This window comes from Stomoxys calcitrans, chromosome 1 (genome assembly GCF_963082655.1).
Source record: "Stomoxys calcitrans chromosome 1, idStoCalc2.1, whole genome shotgun sequence".
NCBI lineage: Eukaryota > Metazoa > Arthropoda > Insecta > Diptera > Muscidae > Stomoxys > Stomoxys calcitrans.
This window is the reverse complement of record NC_081552.1, coordinates 151,960,192-151,974,172: the sequence shown is the minus strand read 5'-3', so window position 1 is coordinate 151,974,172 and position 13,981 is coordinate 151,960,192. Positions and strand designations below refer to the sequence as shown.

The window sequence follows — 13,981 nt, the reverse complement described above, 5'->3', positions numbered from 1 at the left end:
GCCCATTTACAATACCAACCGACCTACACTAATAAAAAGTATTTGTGCATCGCATCCTATTAGTACCTGATTTCCCGTCTTTTTGCTTTCCTCACTAACCGTTGCAGCTCCGACGGCGGTTGCGGTGTCGAAGAGTCGAAAGGCAGATGAAGTGATGCCGGGCATGCTCTACCGTCTCCCTGTCTCACCACTGTTGCATACGACGTTGACAACTCTGGGGAGAATATATAAACTAAATATTTATGACAGAGAACGCAGATAATTGGTAGTTGATATAGTTCGGTCCAGATACTTTGTTCCGGGTCGTCCAAGGCTCCAGAATTAAGGCAATATGAATCTTGTCCTTGCTGATTTTCGCCATTACAGCGTGAGTAGCTGTCACACTGCGGTGGAGTTTTATCTGGATAAACTCAATCTTTGGTGCACCATTAGATGGGCACGGTGTAAGAAATGCAAAATTTTTCCACCCCACTCCGATGGTGGGGTTAACTTTTTTTAAAAAGTGCTACCCTATTTTGCACAATCGAAATGACCATACATTTAATGTGTGAAAAATAATAGAGACACGCGAAACCTGCAAAATTAGAAACAGGAAGGAAAGTTTTGAGTTGCGAATGTATCGTAATTGTGTTCTATCAGCTCCTTAGTTACTTAATGCGTTAGGTAAAAAATGGTTTGAACCACCCTAAGCATAGAGTCGTCTAAGTTCTGGGGAACCGAAACAGGTATAAGTACAATACCTACGAAGCTTAACCCTAGGATGGGCGAATATTTTTTTACATTGTTAAGCGGACATGTTCTGGCCAGACCATAACTTTAAAAGAGCCATAAAATGTTAATGGATTTTTTTAAATCTTATTTTTGGTTCAAAAAGTGTTTTAATATTAACTAATTTTTTAATTTTAATTGTTTAAAACGATAATTAAAGACAAGCAAACGGAACTATGGAGATATAGTTAAGACAACAACAAAATTCTGCCAAATGAGGCAAAAATTTAAGCTTCTAGGGGCCGTGGAAGTCTAATCGGTATATGGAATCTATATCACCTTATAGACCGATTTAGAAAATACTTATCGTGGATGTTGGAATTCAGAACAAGACACTTCGTGTAAATTTTCACCCAAAACGGATAAAAATTGCAGTTTCCAGAGACTTAAGATGCCAAATCGGGAGATCAGTTTATATGGGAGCTATATTAGGATAATGGGCGATTGACATGGTTATTAGAAGTAGCAAAATAACATTCCGTTCAAAGTTTCAGTCAAATCGGACAACAACGGCGGCTTCTAGAGGCTCAAGAAGTCATGTCGGGAGATCAGTTTCTATGGGGATATATCCAAATATGAACCGATAAGGCCCGAATCTGAGCCAATAAGACAATCCCGAGCGACCTACATCTATAAGAAGTCCCTGTGCAAAACTTCAAGCGGATGTCTTCACTTGTTCAACCGCTATAGGGATTTCCATCATTCTATGGTGGTGGAATAAAAACATAAATAAATAAAAATAAAATATTTACTTCTATGAATAAATTTTACATTTTCAAATCTTCTCATATATAAAATTCAATTTGCAGAACCGATTACCTTGAAATTTTCATAGATTGTGTAGGTTGGTCTGGAAGGAAACATAGGCTATATAATTTTTTGATATCGAGAGGGGAGCGGACCCTCCCCCTTACCTCAAAAGTACTACCCAAAAATAAAAGTGGACCGATCGGGACAATATGAGATTCAAATGAAAGGTATTCAAGAGTGGAGGACGAATTTCATAATAAAAGTTGGGTCCAAGTACTTGGGGGGTCGCCCCAGCCCCAAAACCCCTTAAAGTAGGTTTATTTGACGATCATGACAATATGCGACCCAAATGAAAGGTATTCGGGAGTAGATTACGAATATGGTCAGGAAGTAAGAATAGGCTTTATATGGGACAAAAACACCACACAAAATCTAAAGTCGGTCCACTTAAAGGACAATATGGGTTTTAAATGAAAAGTATGCAGGAGTAGATAACGAATCTGGCATACAAATTCATGTCGAAGTATAGGGGTCACCCACCCCCACAAAAACACCCAAAATGGGCACATTAGCCAATCACGGATATATGGGACGCGTTTGTTTGTTTGTTCCGTATAGACTGAAAAACGGCAGAACCGATGTTCTCCAAATTTTCGCTTATTGTGTAGGTTGGTTGAGAAGGAAACACAGGCTATATAATTTTTCGGTATCGGAAGGGTGACGGACCCTCCCCCTTATGCCAAAAACACAACCCAAAATCAAAAGTGGACCGATCGGGACAATATATATATTAAATGAAAGGTATTGGAGTTTGGAATACGAGTATGGTATTAGAATTTGAGTCTAAGTACCCATCGGGCCGCCCCAACCCCGAAACTCCCCCAAAACCGACATATTTGGACGTTCATTTCAATATGGGGGTCAAATGAAAGGTATTCAGGAGTAGATTTCAAATCTGGCATACAAAATCGAATCGAAGTATAGGTCGTCACGCTAAACCCTCAAAAACACCATTAGACCCATTATGACTATATGATACTTGGCTGAACCGATTTTTTAAAATTTTCATAAAGTGTGTACGCTTTTCTGGAAGGAAACATAGGCTATATAAATTGTAGATATCGAGTGGAGGCGGACCCTCCCCCTAACCCCAAAAACGCCACCCATATCCGAAAGTGGTCCGATGGGCACAATAAGGGTATCAAATGAAATGTATTGGAGACCAGAAAACGAATTGATTACAAATATGGCATTAAACATTAGGTCCAAGTAATGGGAGGTCGCCCACCCTCAAATACCCCCAAATGGGCATATTAGCCAACCATGGTTATTTGGAACTCAAGTGAAAGGTATTAGAGAGTAGATTACGAATGACATTCAAGTCTTGGTGGCGCTTTTCCTCCTAAAGATACGTCAAATGGGTTATTTGACCCATTATGACAATTTGTGACTCAAATGAAAGATATTTGAGAGTAGAAAACGAATATGATATCCAATTTCGGAGCCAAGTGTTTTGGGGTACGTCCCAAAGTACCCCCTAAACTGAATTTCATTTCCGTTGGGAATAAAGAACGAATTTGATATCCATATTTGAATCGAAATGGAGGGTGCCATCCCTCCCCTAATGAGAACATTACCACCAGGAACCGAGAAGGGCCAAATTCTCACACATCAATGAGTGCTTTCCGAATCAAGTTTAAACTCAATGATAACAGACTTTATTTAAAGCAAAATTCAAAATTTTATAATTTTTCTTTTCTAATATACCTAGAACACTTAATGCTTAATGAATTGTAGGAAAGCCATTTAAGTCAAAATTGGTCTGCCCAGACTCATCTGCGCTTTCTAGGCTTAATGAGTAACCAAAATTCATCTGAGTTGGACGGAAGTAGGCCTCTTATTTGAGTCTTAAAGATATTCTACAGCTTTTCAATCGAGTTTAGATTCCGAGATTTTGGGGGCCACTCTAGGACAGAATTTTTTTGCACCTGTACAAAGGCTTCAGCCGGTCTCATTACATGCAGTTTGTTGTTGTTTTAGCCACATATTCATGTGGAGGTGGCGATCCTCGCCAAGCTCCTGTAGGTGAGCAAGCTCGTTCCGGTCTAAACGACCGATCGCCGCGAGTTAATAAAAGGCGCCAACAACTCGCCTTGTCATATCGAGCATCATAGGCACTCAGTATTTGCGCAAGAGCCGGTGCCGCCCGACCTCTCACTGATACTCTCCGCTCGAAACCGCTGATTCTCCGCAACTGCTGTTCCAGCTACTCCGTATGGAGCATTCCACTATCCGCAACCTGCGGACGCGCCTGGTAGCTTCTCGTGGCAGCAATGACCATCACACAGATTGGACCTCAGTGTGGTGCTCACAGCTATTGCGTGCCGGGGATATAATTCCCTATTTGGGCTATTAAAAAAAAAATTGTAGTTATCAGACCAAAGAATATTGCGCCATTCCTCTTGTAGCTAGCTGAAACTATTTTGACTATTTCAAATATATATACATACCTTTGTTGAATAATCTATTTTGACGGTACAGGCATCTTTTTATTCATAAACTTTCAAGAATTAATTTTAATATCGAAGAATTGAACTAACAACTTTAATATATTACAAAGTTTTTTGTTTCGTTTAGACGATGTGAGTAGACGAGTAGTAAAGTAGCATCCTTTGCCAGTATTATTCTTCGCTTTATTTCAAAACTGGTGTCATTCGTTTCGGTTACGGCAGTGCCGAGGTAGACAAAGTTACTGACTATCTCAAAGTTGTTGTTCCCAACATTCTTCGTTTTCTTCATCTGCTCGGTGGTACAAGGCTTTTTGGGTGTTGAAACCATACCTTTCGTCTTATCTCCATTTACAGCCAGACCCATTTTCACTGACTCTCTTTAGATGCTTTCAAAGGCAGCAGCTACTACTTCCGGTGAACGACCTATGATCTCGATGTCGTCAGCATAGGCGAGTAGTATGTGTTCTCTTGTGAATAGTTTGCCATATCTATTCACATCTGCATCTCGTATAATCTTCTCCAGCAGGATAATAAAGAGATCACACGATGGGTTGTCTCCTTATCTGAAACCTCGTTTGGTATTAGATGGTTCGGAGAGATTCTTTCCTATTCTTACCGAGGAAAACTTATCAGCAAGTGCCATCCTGCAGAGTCTTATTAATTTTGCAGGGATACCAAACTCAATCATGGCTTTAAATACCTTGGAATATAAAGGGGTATCGAAAGCGGCTTTGTAGTCAACAAAGAGATAGTAGGTGTTGATTTGTCCTTCTCTGACCTTTTCCAGGATTTGGTGCAGTGTTAATATCTGGTCCAGGGTGGATTTGCCAGGTTGTAAAGCCGCATTGTTAGAGCCCAATTATCTCATTGACTTTAGGTTTTAATCTTTCACACAGTACGCTCGAGAGTATCTTGTATGCGATGGGGAGGAGACTTATTCCTCTGTAGTTGGCACATTCCGTCTTGTCTCCTTTCTTGTGTACGGGACATAGTATGCTGAGGTTCCAATCAACGGGTATGCGTTCTTCTAGCCAGATTGCGCAGATAAGCTGATGCATACGCCTTATCAGCGTGTCGCCTCCGGTCTTAAATAGTTCAGCGGGTAACCCGACGGCTCCTGCTGCTTTGTTGTTCTTTAGTCGGGTCACTGCTACTTGGACCTCATTCTGACTAGGAGGTAAACATTCTATACCATCATCAGGGATTGGTTCTGCGGTATTCTCTTCGCCGCCAACGTCGGACACTAACACTTGAGTAAAATGTTCTTTCCATATCCTCAGCATGTTGTCTCCTCCTGCATGTTGGCTATGCAGGAGGATGTGCCTGCACCGGAGCCATCGGTTTGATGTTTAATTCTTTGGTAGAATTTTCGGACTTCATTCTGACTCCTGTACATCTCAATTTGCTCACACTCACGTCTTTCCATTTCCTTTTTCTTTCTGCGGAATAGACGTTTCCTCGTCAAGCTCCTGTGTGAGCAAGCTCGTTCCGATCCAAAGGACCGATCGCCGCGTGAAAAAGGTGGCCATTGGTTATTTGAAGGCTCCAATAACTCGCCTTGTCATATCGAGTATCATAGGCACTCCGTATTTGTGCAAGAGCCAGTGCCACCCAGCCTATCAATGAGACTCTCCGCTCAATACCGATGATTGTCCGCGAGTGCCGTCGCAGCTACTCCATATGGAGCATTCCACTATCCGCAACCTGTGGACTATCCGCAACCGATAGCTCGTAGCTAAGCTTCTCGTGACAGCAAATAACACCACACAGATCGGACCTCAGTGTTCCAGCATGCGTGGTGCTTAAAGCTATTCCGTGCCAGGTCACCGTTTGGTGTTGTAGTGACGCCATTATCTGCCTTGTACTTTTACTCTAATACATCCGCCAGCGCGTATACTGCACCTTCTCTATAAAGAGTGCGGACATTCCAGGTGCATTAGTGTGGGTCGTCAACATTTGGGGGGTCCGTTTTTACTATTCCTAATATATATATAGCAATATAGTATAGCAATTGTGGAGGTAGACACGCGAACATCGTTAAACCGTTTTGGAGGCTTGGGAAGGGCTTGCAAATGGAATGATAAAATGAATACAACCCCATTCAATGGTAGTGGGCATAAGAATATTAATCATTACGATACATTCCAAAGAAATTTTTCTTTCGAATCAATTTGTTCATTTGGATGTATTTTTTAACCATCTTCAATTTCAGAGTTACCCAAATGATGAGAATGTAGAACTAATCGATGACCCGCAGCGGGCGAAGAGAAGCAACAGAGGCTAGTAAGTTTCACAAATTTCAGTTTTAGCAATTTTTTTCACTTTGGGCTTTTATGGTAATTAAATTATTCAGTATGAGAGGTCAAACTCAGTCACAGTACTTAAATTTTGGCAATCCTGAGCAAGATGGTAAAGCTGAAGCAGAAGCTAATGAAAGTGGCTCCCGGTCAACAGTCAGTAAGTTCTTCGATTAAATCATCCTCAATAGCGAGAACCTATATTAGCAAGCATTTTTACATATTCCAGCCGGTAGTCATGGCATGGGCCAAGCGCAAAGTCAATTTTCGGTGGGTGATTGTGGCGAATGTGGCCCAGGCGCTGGCGCTGGCGGTAGCTCCATGTATGGTAAGTAAGACAACCTTGTGGTTTCGAGAATACATTTTCCATAGTTTGAATAATTCTAATTCAGAATTTCCAAGTGGCTCTCCCGATCCCTTAACTTTGGGTGGAGGCGTTGGAGCTGGAACTGGAGCAGGTGCTGGCGCAGGTGCAGGTATATATCCAGGTGGTACACCATCGTCTTTAATTGGTAGACCAGGGCCTGGACAATTTGGAACACAAGGTAAAGCTTTTAAGATACTTCTAGATTCTTTGACTTGATGACCATACTCTGCAGGTCAATTAGGTGCGGGTCACCCAGGAGCGGGTGGCACAGGATCTATTGGTCAACCAGGTATTTTCAGAATAAATGATTTATTTTTGCAAACAAGGTGTTTTGATTAAAATGTAACACAGGTTCACACTTTGGGCCTGGTGGAGGTCAGCCAGGAGCTGGACAGCAAGTCGGCGTTGCTCCAGGTTCTGGCATTGGTCAGCAAGGAGCTGGTCTTCCAGGTGCTGGACCACTAGGCTCTGGAACTGGCCACCCAGGCACTAGCCAACCTGGTGCTGGGCAAACTGGATTTGGAGCTGGTCAACCAGGTGCAGGACAACAAGGTTTTGGTACCGGGCGACCAGGTGCTGGAGCTGGTCAAACAAGTTTCACTGGCGGACAACCAGGAACTGGACCTTCTGGAACTGGTCCCACTGGTTCTAGACAGCCAGGATTTGGAATAGGCCAACCAGGCACTATGCAAACTGGTTCTGGTCTACAGGGAGCTGGACAACCAGGATTCGGAGCAAGACAACCAGGATTCGGAGCAGGACAACCAGGATTCGGAGCAGGACAACCAGGATTCGGAGCAGGACAACCGGGAGCGCGGCAACATGGCACTGGTCAGACAGGAGTGGGAGAACCAGGATTTGGCAGTGCACAACCTGGGGTTGGTCAGCCAGGTGCTAGCCAACCAGGGGCTGGGCAACCAGGATTTGGAATAGGACAACCCGGATCTCGTCAACCAGGTCCTGGTCAAGTAGGCACTGGACAGCCCGGAGGAGGTCAAGCAGGTGCAGGACATACCGGAGCTGGTCTAACTGGCACTGGCCAAACGGGCTTTGGTGGTGGACAGCAAGGAGTAGGTCAACCTGGAGCTGGTCATCTAGGTTTTGGTGGTGGTCAGCCAGGTTTTGGGCCAGGGCAGCCAGGTACTGGAGTTCGTCAGCCAGGTGCAGGACAACCAGGTTTTGGTATTCCACAACAAGGTGGCGGCCAACCGGGAAGTGGTCGGCCTGGTGCAGGTGGTATTGGTGCTGGTGTCGGTGGAACCGGTGCTGGCGTCGGTGGTACCGGTGCTGGTGCCGCAGGTACTGGACAACAAGGAATTGGTCAACAAGGAGCTGGTGGTAGACAACAAGGTTTCGTCCCATCGGGCGCCGGACAAGCTCAACCTGGTACATCACAGTCAGGATATAGTCGTCCAGGTTTTGGTCAACCAGGAGGTCAACAAGGTGCAGTGCAACCGGGAGCTGGTGGTAGTCAACAAGGAGCAGGTTTAGGTCAACCTGGCTTCGGTTCGGGTGCAGGCCAACAAGGAATGGGAAGACCAGGATTTGGTCCAGGCTCAGGTCAACAAGGTGCTGGCCAACAACCAGGTTATGGACAGCCCTCTTACGGATCGCAGACAGGTATTTATTTTTACTCACTTATCTATCGCTAATTGTACTAATGGATGTTTCATATTTCAAGGACCAACATATGGTACTGGAGTTGGTGGACAACCTGGAGTTAGTGGACAACCTGGAGTTGGTAGACAACCTGGTATTGGTGGACAACCGGGTGCTGGTGGACAGCCTAGCTTTGGTGGCCAACAAACAGGTGTGTATAACTTAAATTGGTTCGATTATCGTTATGGACAAGTCACATCCATTGTTTTCGCGCTAAAGGATTTGCCCCACAACAAACGGGAACAGGAACTGGCGGAGGCTTCATGCCAACGTATGGTCAACAGGGAAGTGGTATGCCTCATCTAGATGGTGGGCCACAGAATATCATACAACAACGTCCAGGATCTGGAAATGTTGGAGGTCAGACAGGATTTGGATTGCAGCAAGGATCAAGCGGACAAGACATGGGAACACAACCAGGATATGGACATGGTGGTCAACAAGGACCAGGAGCCGGCTTTCAACCTGGCGTTGGAGGACAACAAGGAACAGGCGGATTCCATCCTGGATCCGGTGGTCAACTAGGTCCAGGAGCTGGGTTTCAACCCGGTATGGGAGGACAACAAGGACCAGGAAGTTTCCAACCTGGAATGGGTAGACAACCAGGACCTGGGGCTGGAGCTCAACAAGCACCAGGCTCCGGTTTCCAACCAGGAGCCGGTGGTCAACAAGGACCTGGAACTAGTTACCAACCAGGAGCCGGTGGTCAACAAGGACCTGGAACTAGTTACCAACCTGGAGTCGGAGGAGCTGGTTATCAACCCACATCTGGCGGACAACAAGGTATTGGTACAGGATACCAACCTAGTGTTGGTGGTCAACAAGGCACTGAAACAGGAGGTCAACAAGGCGCAGTATTCCAACCTGGTGGTCAAACAGGTACTGGCGGAGGATTCCAACCCGGAGCAGGTTATCAACCAGGGGTCGACGGTCAACCAGGTTCTGGTTCAGGATTCCAACCCGGTGCAGGTTTTCAACCCGGTATCGGCAGTCAACAAGGAACAGGTACTGGTTTCCAACCAGGTACAGGCGGTCAACAAGGTCCCGGTGCAAGTTTTCAACCAGGAAGGGGTAGTTTTCAACCTGGTATTGGTGGTCAACAAGGGCCAGGAGCTAGTTTCCAACCTGGAATGGTCGGTCCCCAAGGCACTGGATCTGGTTACCAACCAGGTATTGGCGGTCACACTGGATCAGCGTTCCAAACTGAAGCTGGTGGTCAACAAGGTGCTGGTAGTGTTTTCCAAACCGGATTGGGAGGGCAAACCGGAACAGGATCTTTCCAACCTGGCATTGGTGGTCAACAAAGACCAGGAGGTGGATTCCAACCTGGAGCTGGTGGTCAAATTGGTTACCAACCTGGAACAGGTGCTCAATCTGGTTACCAACCTGGAGCAGGAGGCCAACCTGGTGCTGGAGCAGGATATCAACCTGGTGTCGGTGGTCAACAGGTACCCAGTGCTGGTTTTCAACCTGGAACTGGCGGTCAACCTGGGGCCGGTGCTGGGTATCAACCTGGCATGGGAGGTCATCAAGGTCCTGGATCTGGCTTTCAGCCTGGTATCGATAGTCAACAAAGACCTGGAGCTGGATTCCAACCCGGAGTTAGTGGTCAACAGGCACCTGGGGCCGGCTATCACCCAGGAGCAGGCGTTCAAACTGGCCCAGGGACAGGATACCAACCTGGTGCTGGTCAACAAGGAACAGGAGCTGGTTACCAACCTGGATCTCTTGGTCAACCTGGAGTTGGGACGGGATACCAACCTGGTGTCGGTGGCCAACAAGGACTCGGTGGCTACCAATCTGGTGGTGGCTACCAACCTGGAGCTGGCGGATATCAACCTGGAGTCGGCGGTCCACAAGAACCCTCAACTGGATTCCAACCTGGTGCCGGTGGTCAACAAAGACCTGGATCTGGATATGCACCCGGAGCAAGCGGTCAACCAGGATCAGGATCGCGATATCAACCTGGAGTCGGCAGTCAACAAGGACCCAGCTCTGGATTCCAACCCGGAGCAAGTGGTCAACCAAGTTCGGGAGTTGGCTATCAACCTGGAGTCGGTGCTCAACAAAGACCAGCAGCTGGTTTCCAACCTGGTCAACAAGGTGGTGGCGCTGGATATCAACCAGGAACAGGTAGTCAACCTGGTAGTACCGCAGGGTATCAACCTGGTGTCAGTGGTCAGCCAGGTGCTGGAGGTGTATTCCCATCCGGTGGCCAACCAGGAGCAGGAGCTGGTTTTCAACCAGGAATGGCTGGTCAACATGGTACCGGATCTGGTTACCAAACTGGCGCTGGAGGTCTACAAGGAGGTGGAGCTGGTTTCCAAACAGGATTGGGTGTTCAGACTGGACCTGGGACTGGAGGCCAGCAAGGACCTGGATCGGTATTTCCTCAAGGGACCGGAACTGGCTACCAACCAGGTGTTGGCGGAGCCGGTTATCAACCAGGCGCTGGCGGCCAACAAGGAACTGGCGCTGGATTCCAACCTGGTATGGGAGGTCAACAAGGAGCTGGTGGGTTCCAACCCGGTTTGCAAGGAGGGGATTCTGGTTTCCAACCTGGAGTTGGCGGTCAACAAGGTACTGATGCTGGTTATCAGCCTGGATCCTCAGGTGCAGGTCTTGGAGGGGGACAAGGATTTGGACCGTCATATGGTCAAGGACCCCAACAGATTCTCCAACCGGGAGCAACTTACGGCCCTGGAACCGATATATCGAGTGGTACTGGCGTTATGGGTAAGTAGACGAGATAAACAAGTTTAATAAATCTCCTGATTTAAATTATCGTTAATGAATTTTAGCTTCTGGTTCTGGGGGTACTGATGATGCCTTCTCCGAGGCTGAATCATCCATTAGCAATGGACAAGCTGCGGCAAGTGCTCTGGGAAAGAAGAATGGCGGTACCGCTAAAACTCAAGTACAAGGTACCTATAGCTCAAGTGGTTCATTTAGCGCAAGCGCTATGACCTCGGATAGCGACCGATCTGCAAGCTCACAAGTTACTGGAGGTGCGGAGGGAGCTATGAGCCAGGCTCAAGGTCAAGGTGGAGCTGCCCAGTCTCAGGCTCAAGTACAGGTCAACGAAAAGTCCGGTGGAACAAAGGCCTCTTCACAAAGCGGAGGTTTGATCCATCAAAGTCAAAGTGAGGTAATGTCATGCAAAGTAAAATCGTTCGCTACTAGGAACACTCTGACCATTCAATTGTAATTTCCCAAAGGTTCAAGCAAATGACAAAGGAGGTTTGGCTGATGCCCAATCAAGTGGTCCAGGACAAACATCTTCACAGGCCCAAATTGGTTTCCGTCCTGGCCAAGATGGTGAAGTGGTTCAATCGACTGGAGGTGGTCAAGCATCTGCTCAATCTGGCTCCCATTCTGGCCAAAGTCAGTCACAAATTCAAGGAACATCCAAGTAAGATGGCTAATGACACATTTATTGCTGCTCCAATCAATGCTCACACTATACTCATTCTAGATTTGGTGTTTCATATCATGGTGCGGCTCAGTCCGCTTCTGGCACCAAGGAACAAGTGGCTAGCTATCGCGAGCAAAACCGAGAACTCTTTAACACAATTAGCCAATTTGGAACCAATGAAGCGTAATATTGATTCTCTATTCGCTGAGGGAAGGTCATATCTAACACGGAGTGTACAATTTTCTTTACAGAGTAACTGATCGCGTTGACACAATGTACAATCCACAAACTGCCCTTACATCTGAATCCGATAGCATGCCCGACTTGCAACTAAAAGCATCCAAGACACCTAAAGAAGAAGCTTCCAGTTCAAATAAATTAGACGATGACGATGCCAACTTGGCAGAGGGAGACGAGGACGAAGAGGCTTACGACGATTACGATGACGAAGAATACTACGATGGTGAAGCTCCAATAAACATGGATGCCAAGTCGAAACATCCAGCCGTAGAAAAGCCGCAGATGAAGAAAGCTGATCCATCCCCACCTTACACCACTCACACCCAAAACTCACCCACGCAATCACAACAAGTTGCCGTACCAAATCCTTCAAGAAAGTACAACGTTGTTCAAAACCAAAATGGCCGAGTGCAGTCATATTCATCTCGCTCAACAACCGAAACCGTGCCCAGCGGCTTTCGTGGCTCAGTCAATGTTGAGAAGAAATTCCACACCAAAGCCTTGGAACCCCACAAGACGGACAACAAAGTTAACGCCACATCTGAAGAAAAGAGTACCCAGTCAAAGACACCCATCAAACCTGACAGCTATGTGACAGTGACCAAATCCGTAACGGGTAGTCTCGACAACTCCAAGAGCCCTCCAGAGGACAACAAAAATTTCCAGTCCACCTACTACACAAAGTCCTCAACCTGCGGCTACTTCACCTTCTCCTGCAACATTGTCTACGGTGTAAATGGGCGCAGCAAGATTTGCCGTCCCAAAGCTCCCGCTAATGGCAAATGCTAGACTTCATTATTTCAATAGTTCGTACATCCTCACAGCTTCCACCATTCTACTTCTACTTTAGATCCTAGCAAAACAGTCTGTGTCTTAGTCCCTCTTCTTTTTTAATCCCCTTCAAATCACCAGACTTCCCTCCTGCCCATGACTCTACCATTAAGCTTAACTATGAACAGATTAATCTTTAAGTCAACGTTTCATTTTGCCCTTTGTAAACACTATAACCTACTATCACTGCCCAAATTGTTGATCGACTTATTAATGTTTTATACCGAAAATGTTCTAATTACTGCCTAATTTATAAAGAAACTCTTGAATCAGCAGTTACTATCGATGATGCAACGTTTTTTCTATTATTTAATAAACTTTTAGAAATATTTACAGTTTCCAAAGGTGTACGTTTTGCATTCTTTTTTTTCACCCTCCACCATAGGATGGAGGCATACTAACTTCGTCAGTCCGTTTGTAACAACTCATCGAAATATTGATATGAGACCCAACACAGTATGAGGCCTGTTCCGCCCAACGAATTCAATAGAATATTTCGAATTCACACTAACGTAAAATGCATGGTTTTATCGAATTCTAATTCGATCAGACATATGTTTGCGAATTCTAAATCAAAGCTTGTGTAGAGCTACATAATATTGGGTTGCCCAAAAGGTAATTGCGGATTTTTTAAAAGAAAGTAAATGCATTTTTAATAAAACTTAGAATGAACTTTAATCAAATATATAATTGCCATTTTGTTCGATAACCTTTTGCCATCTTTTGGCAAATTTAGTATTCCACGCTCATAGAACTTCTGGCCTTTATCTGCAAAAAACTGAACCAAGTGCGATTTTATAGCCTCATCATTGCCGAAAGTTTTACCATTTAAGGAGTTCTGCAAAGATCGAAATAAATGATAGTATGATGGTGCAAGGTCAGGGCTATATGGTGGATGCATCAAAAGCTCCCAGCCAAGCTCACTCAGTTTTTGGCGTGTGACCAAAGATGTGTACGGTCTAACGTTGTCCTGATGGAATATGACACCTTTACGATTGACCAATTCTGGTCGCTTCTTCTTGATGGCTGTATTCAATTTGTCCAATTGTTGACAGTAAACATCCGAATTAATCGTTTGGTTCCTTGGAAGCAGCTCAAAATATACCACACCCTTCCAATACCACCAAGCAGACAGCATAACCTT

General features: G+C 45.6%; 1 protein-coding gene across 3 annotated transcripts in view; it reads left to right on the top strand.

Annotated features, from left to right (window-relative positions):
• LOC106084007 (fibroin heavy chain) overlaps positions 1–13,175 on the top strand; it is a 47,068-nt gene extending 33,893 nt beyond the window's left edge. For all 3 annotated transcript variants that reach the window (XM_059362272.1, XM_059362285.1, XM_059362278.1), the window contains 12 exons: positions 6,241–6,311; positions 6,382–6,485; positions 6,555–6,653; positions 6,718–6,870; positions 6,925–6,981; positions 7,044–8,312; positions 8,374–8,502; positions 8,571–11,087; positions 11,153–11,499; positions 11,570–11,763; positions 11,827–11,949; positions 12,018–13,175. In XM_059362272.1, coding sequence (XP_059218255.1) covers positions 6,241–6,311; positions 6,382–6,485; positions 6,555–6,653; positions 6,718–6,870; positions 6,925–6,981; positions 7,044–8,312; positions 8,374–8,502; positions 8,571–11,087; positions 11,153–11,499; positions 11,570–11,763; positions 11,827–11,949; positions 12,018–12,795 — 5,841 coding nt within the window. In that variant the 3' untranslated portion in view covers positions 12,796–13,175. The remainder of the gene's footprint in view (positions 1–6,240; positions 6,312–6,381; positions 6,486–6,554; positions 6,654–6,717; positions 6,871–6,924; positions 6,982–7,043; positions 8,313–8,373; positions 8,503–8,570; positions 11,088–11,152; positions 11,500–11,569; positions 11,764–11,826; positions 11,950–12,017) is intronic.
• The last annotated feature ends 806 nt before the right edge of the window (positions 13,176–13,981 follow it).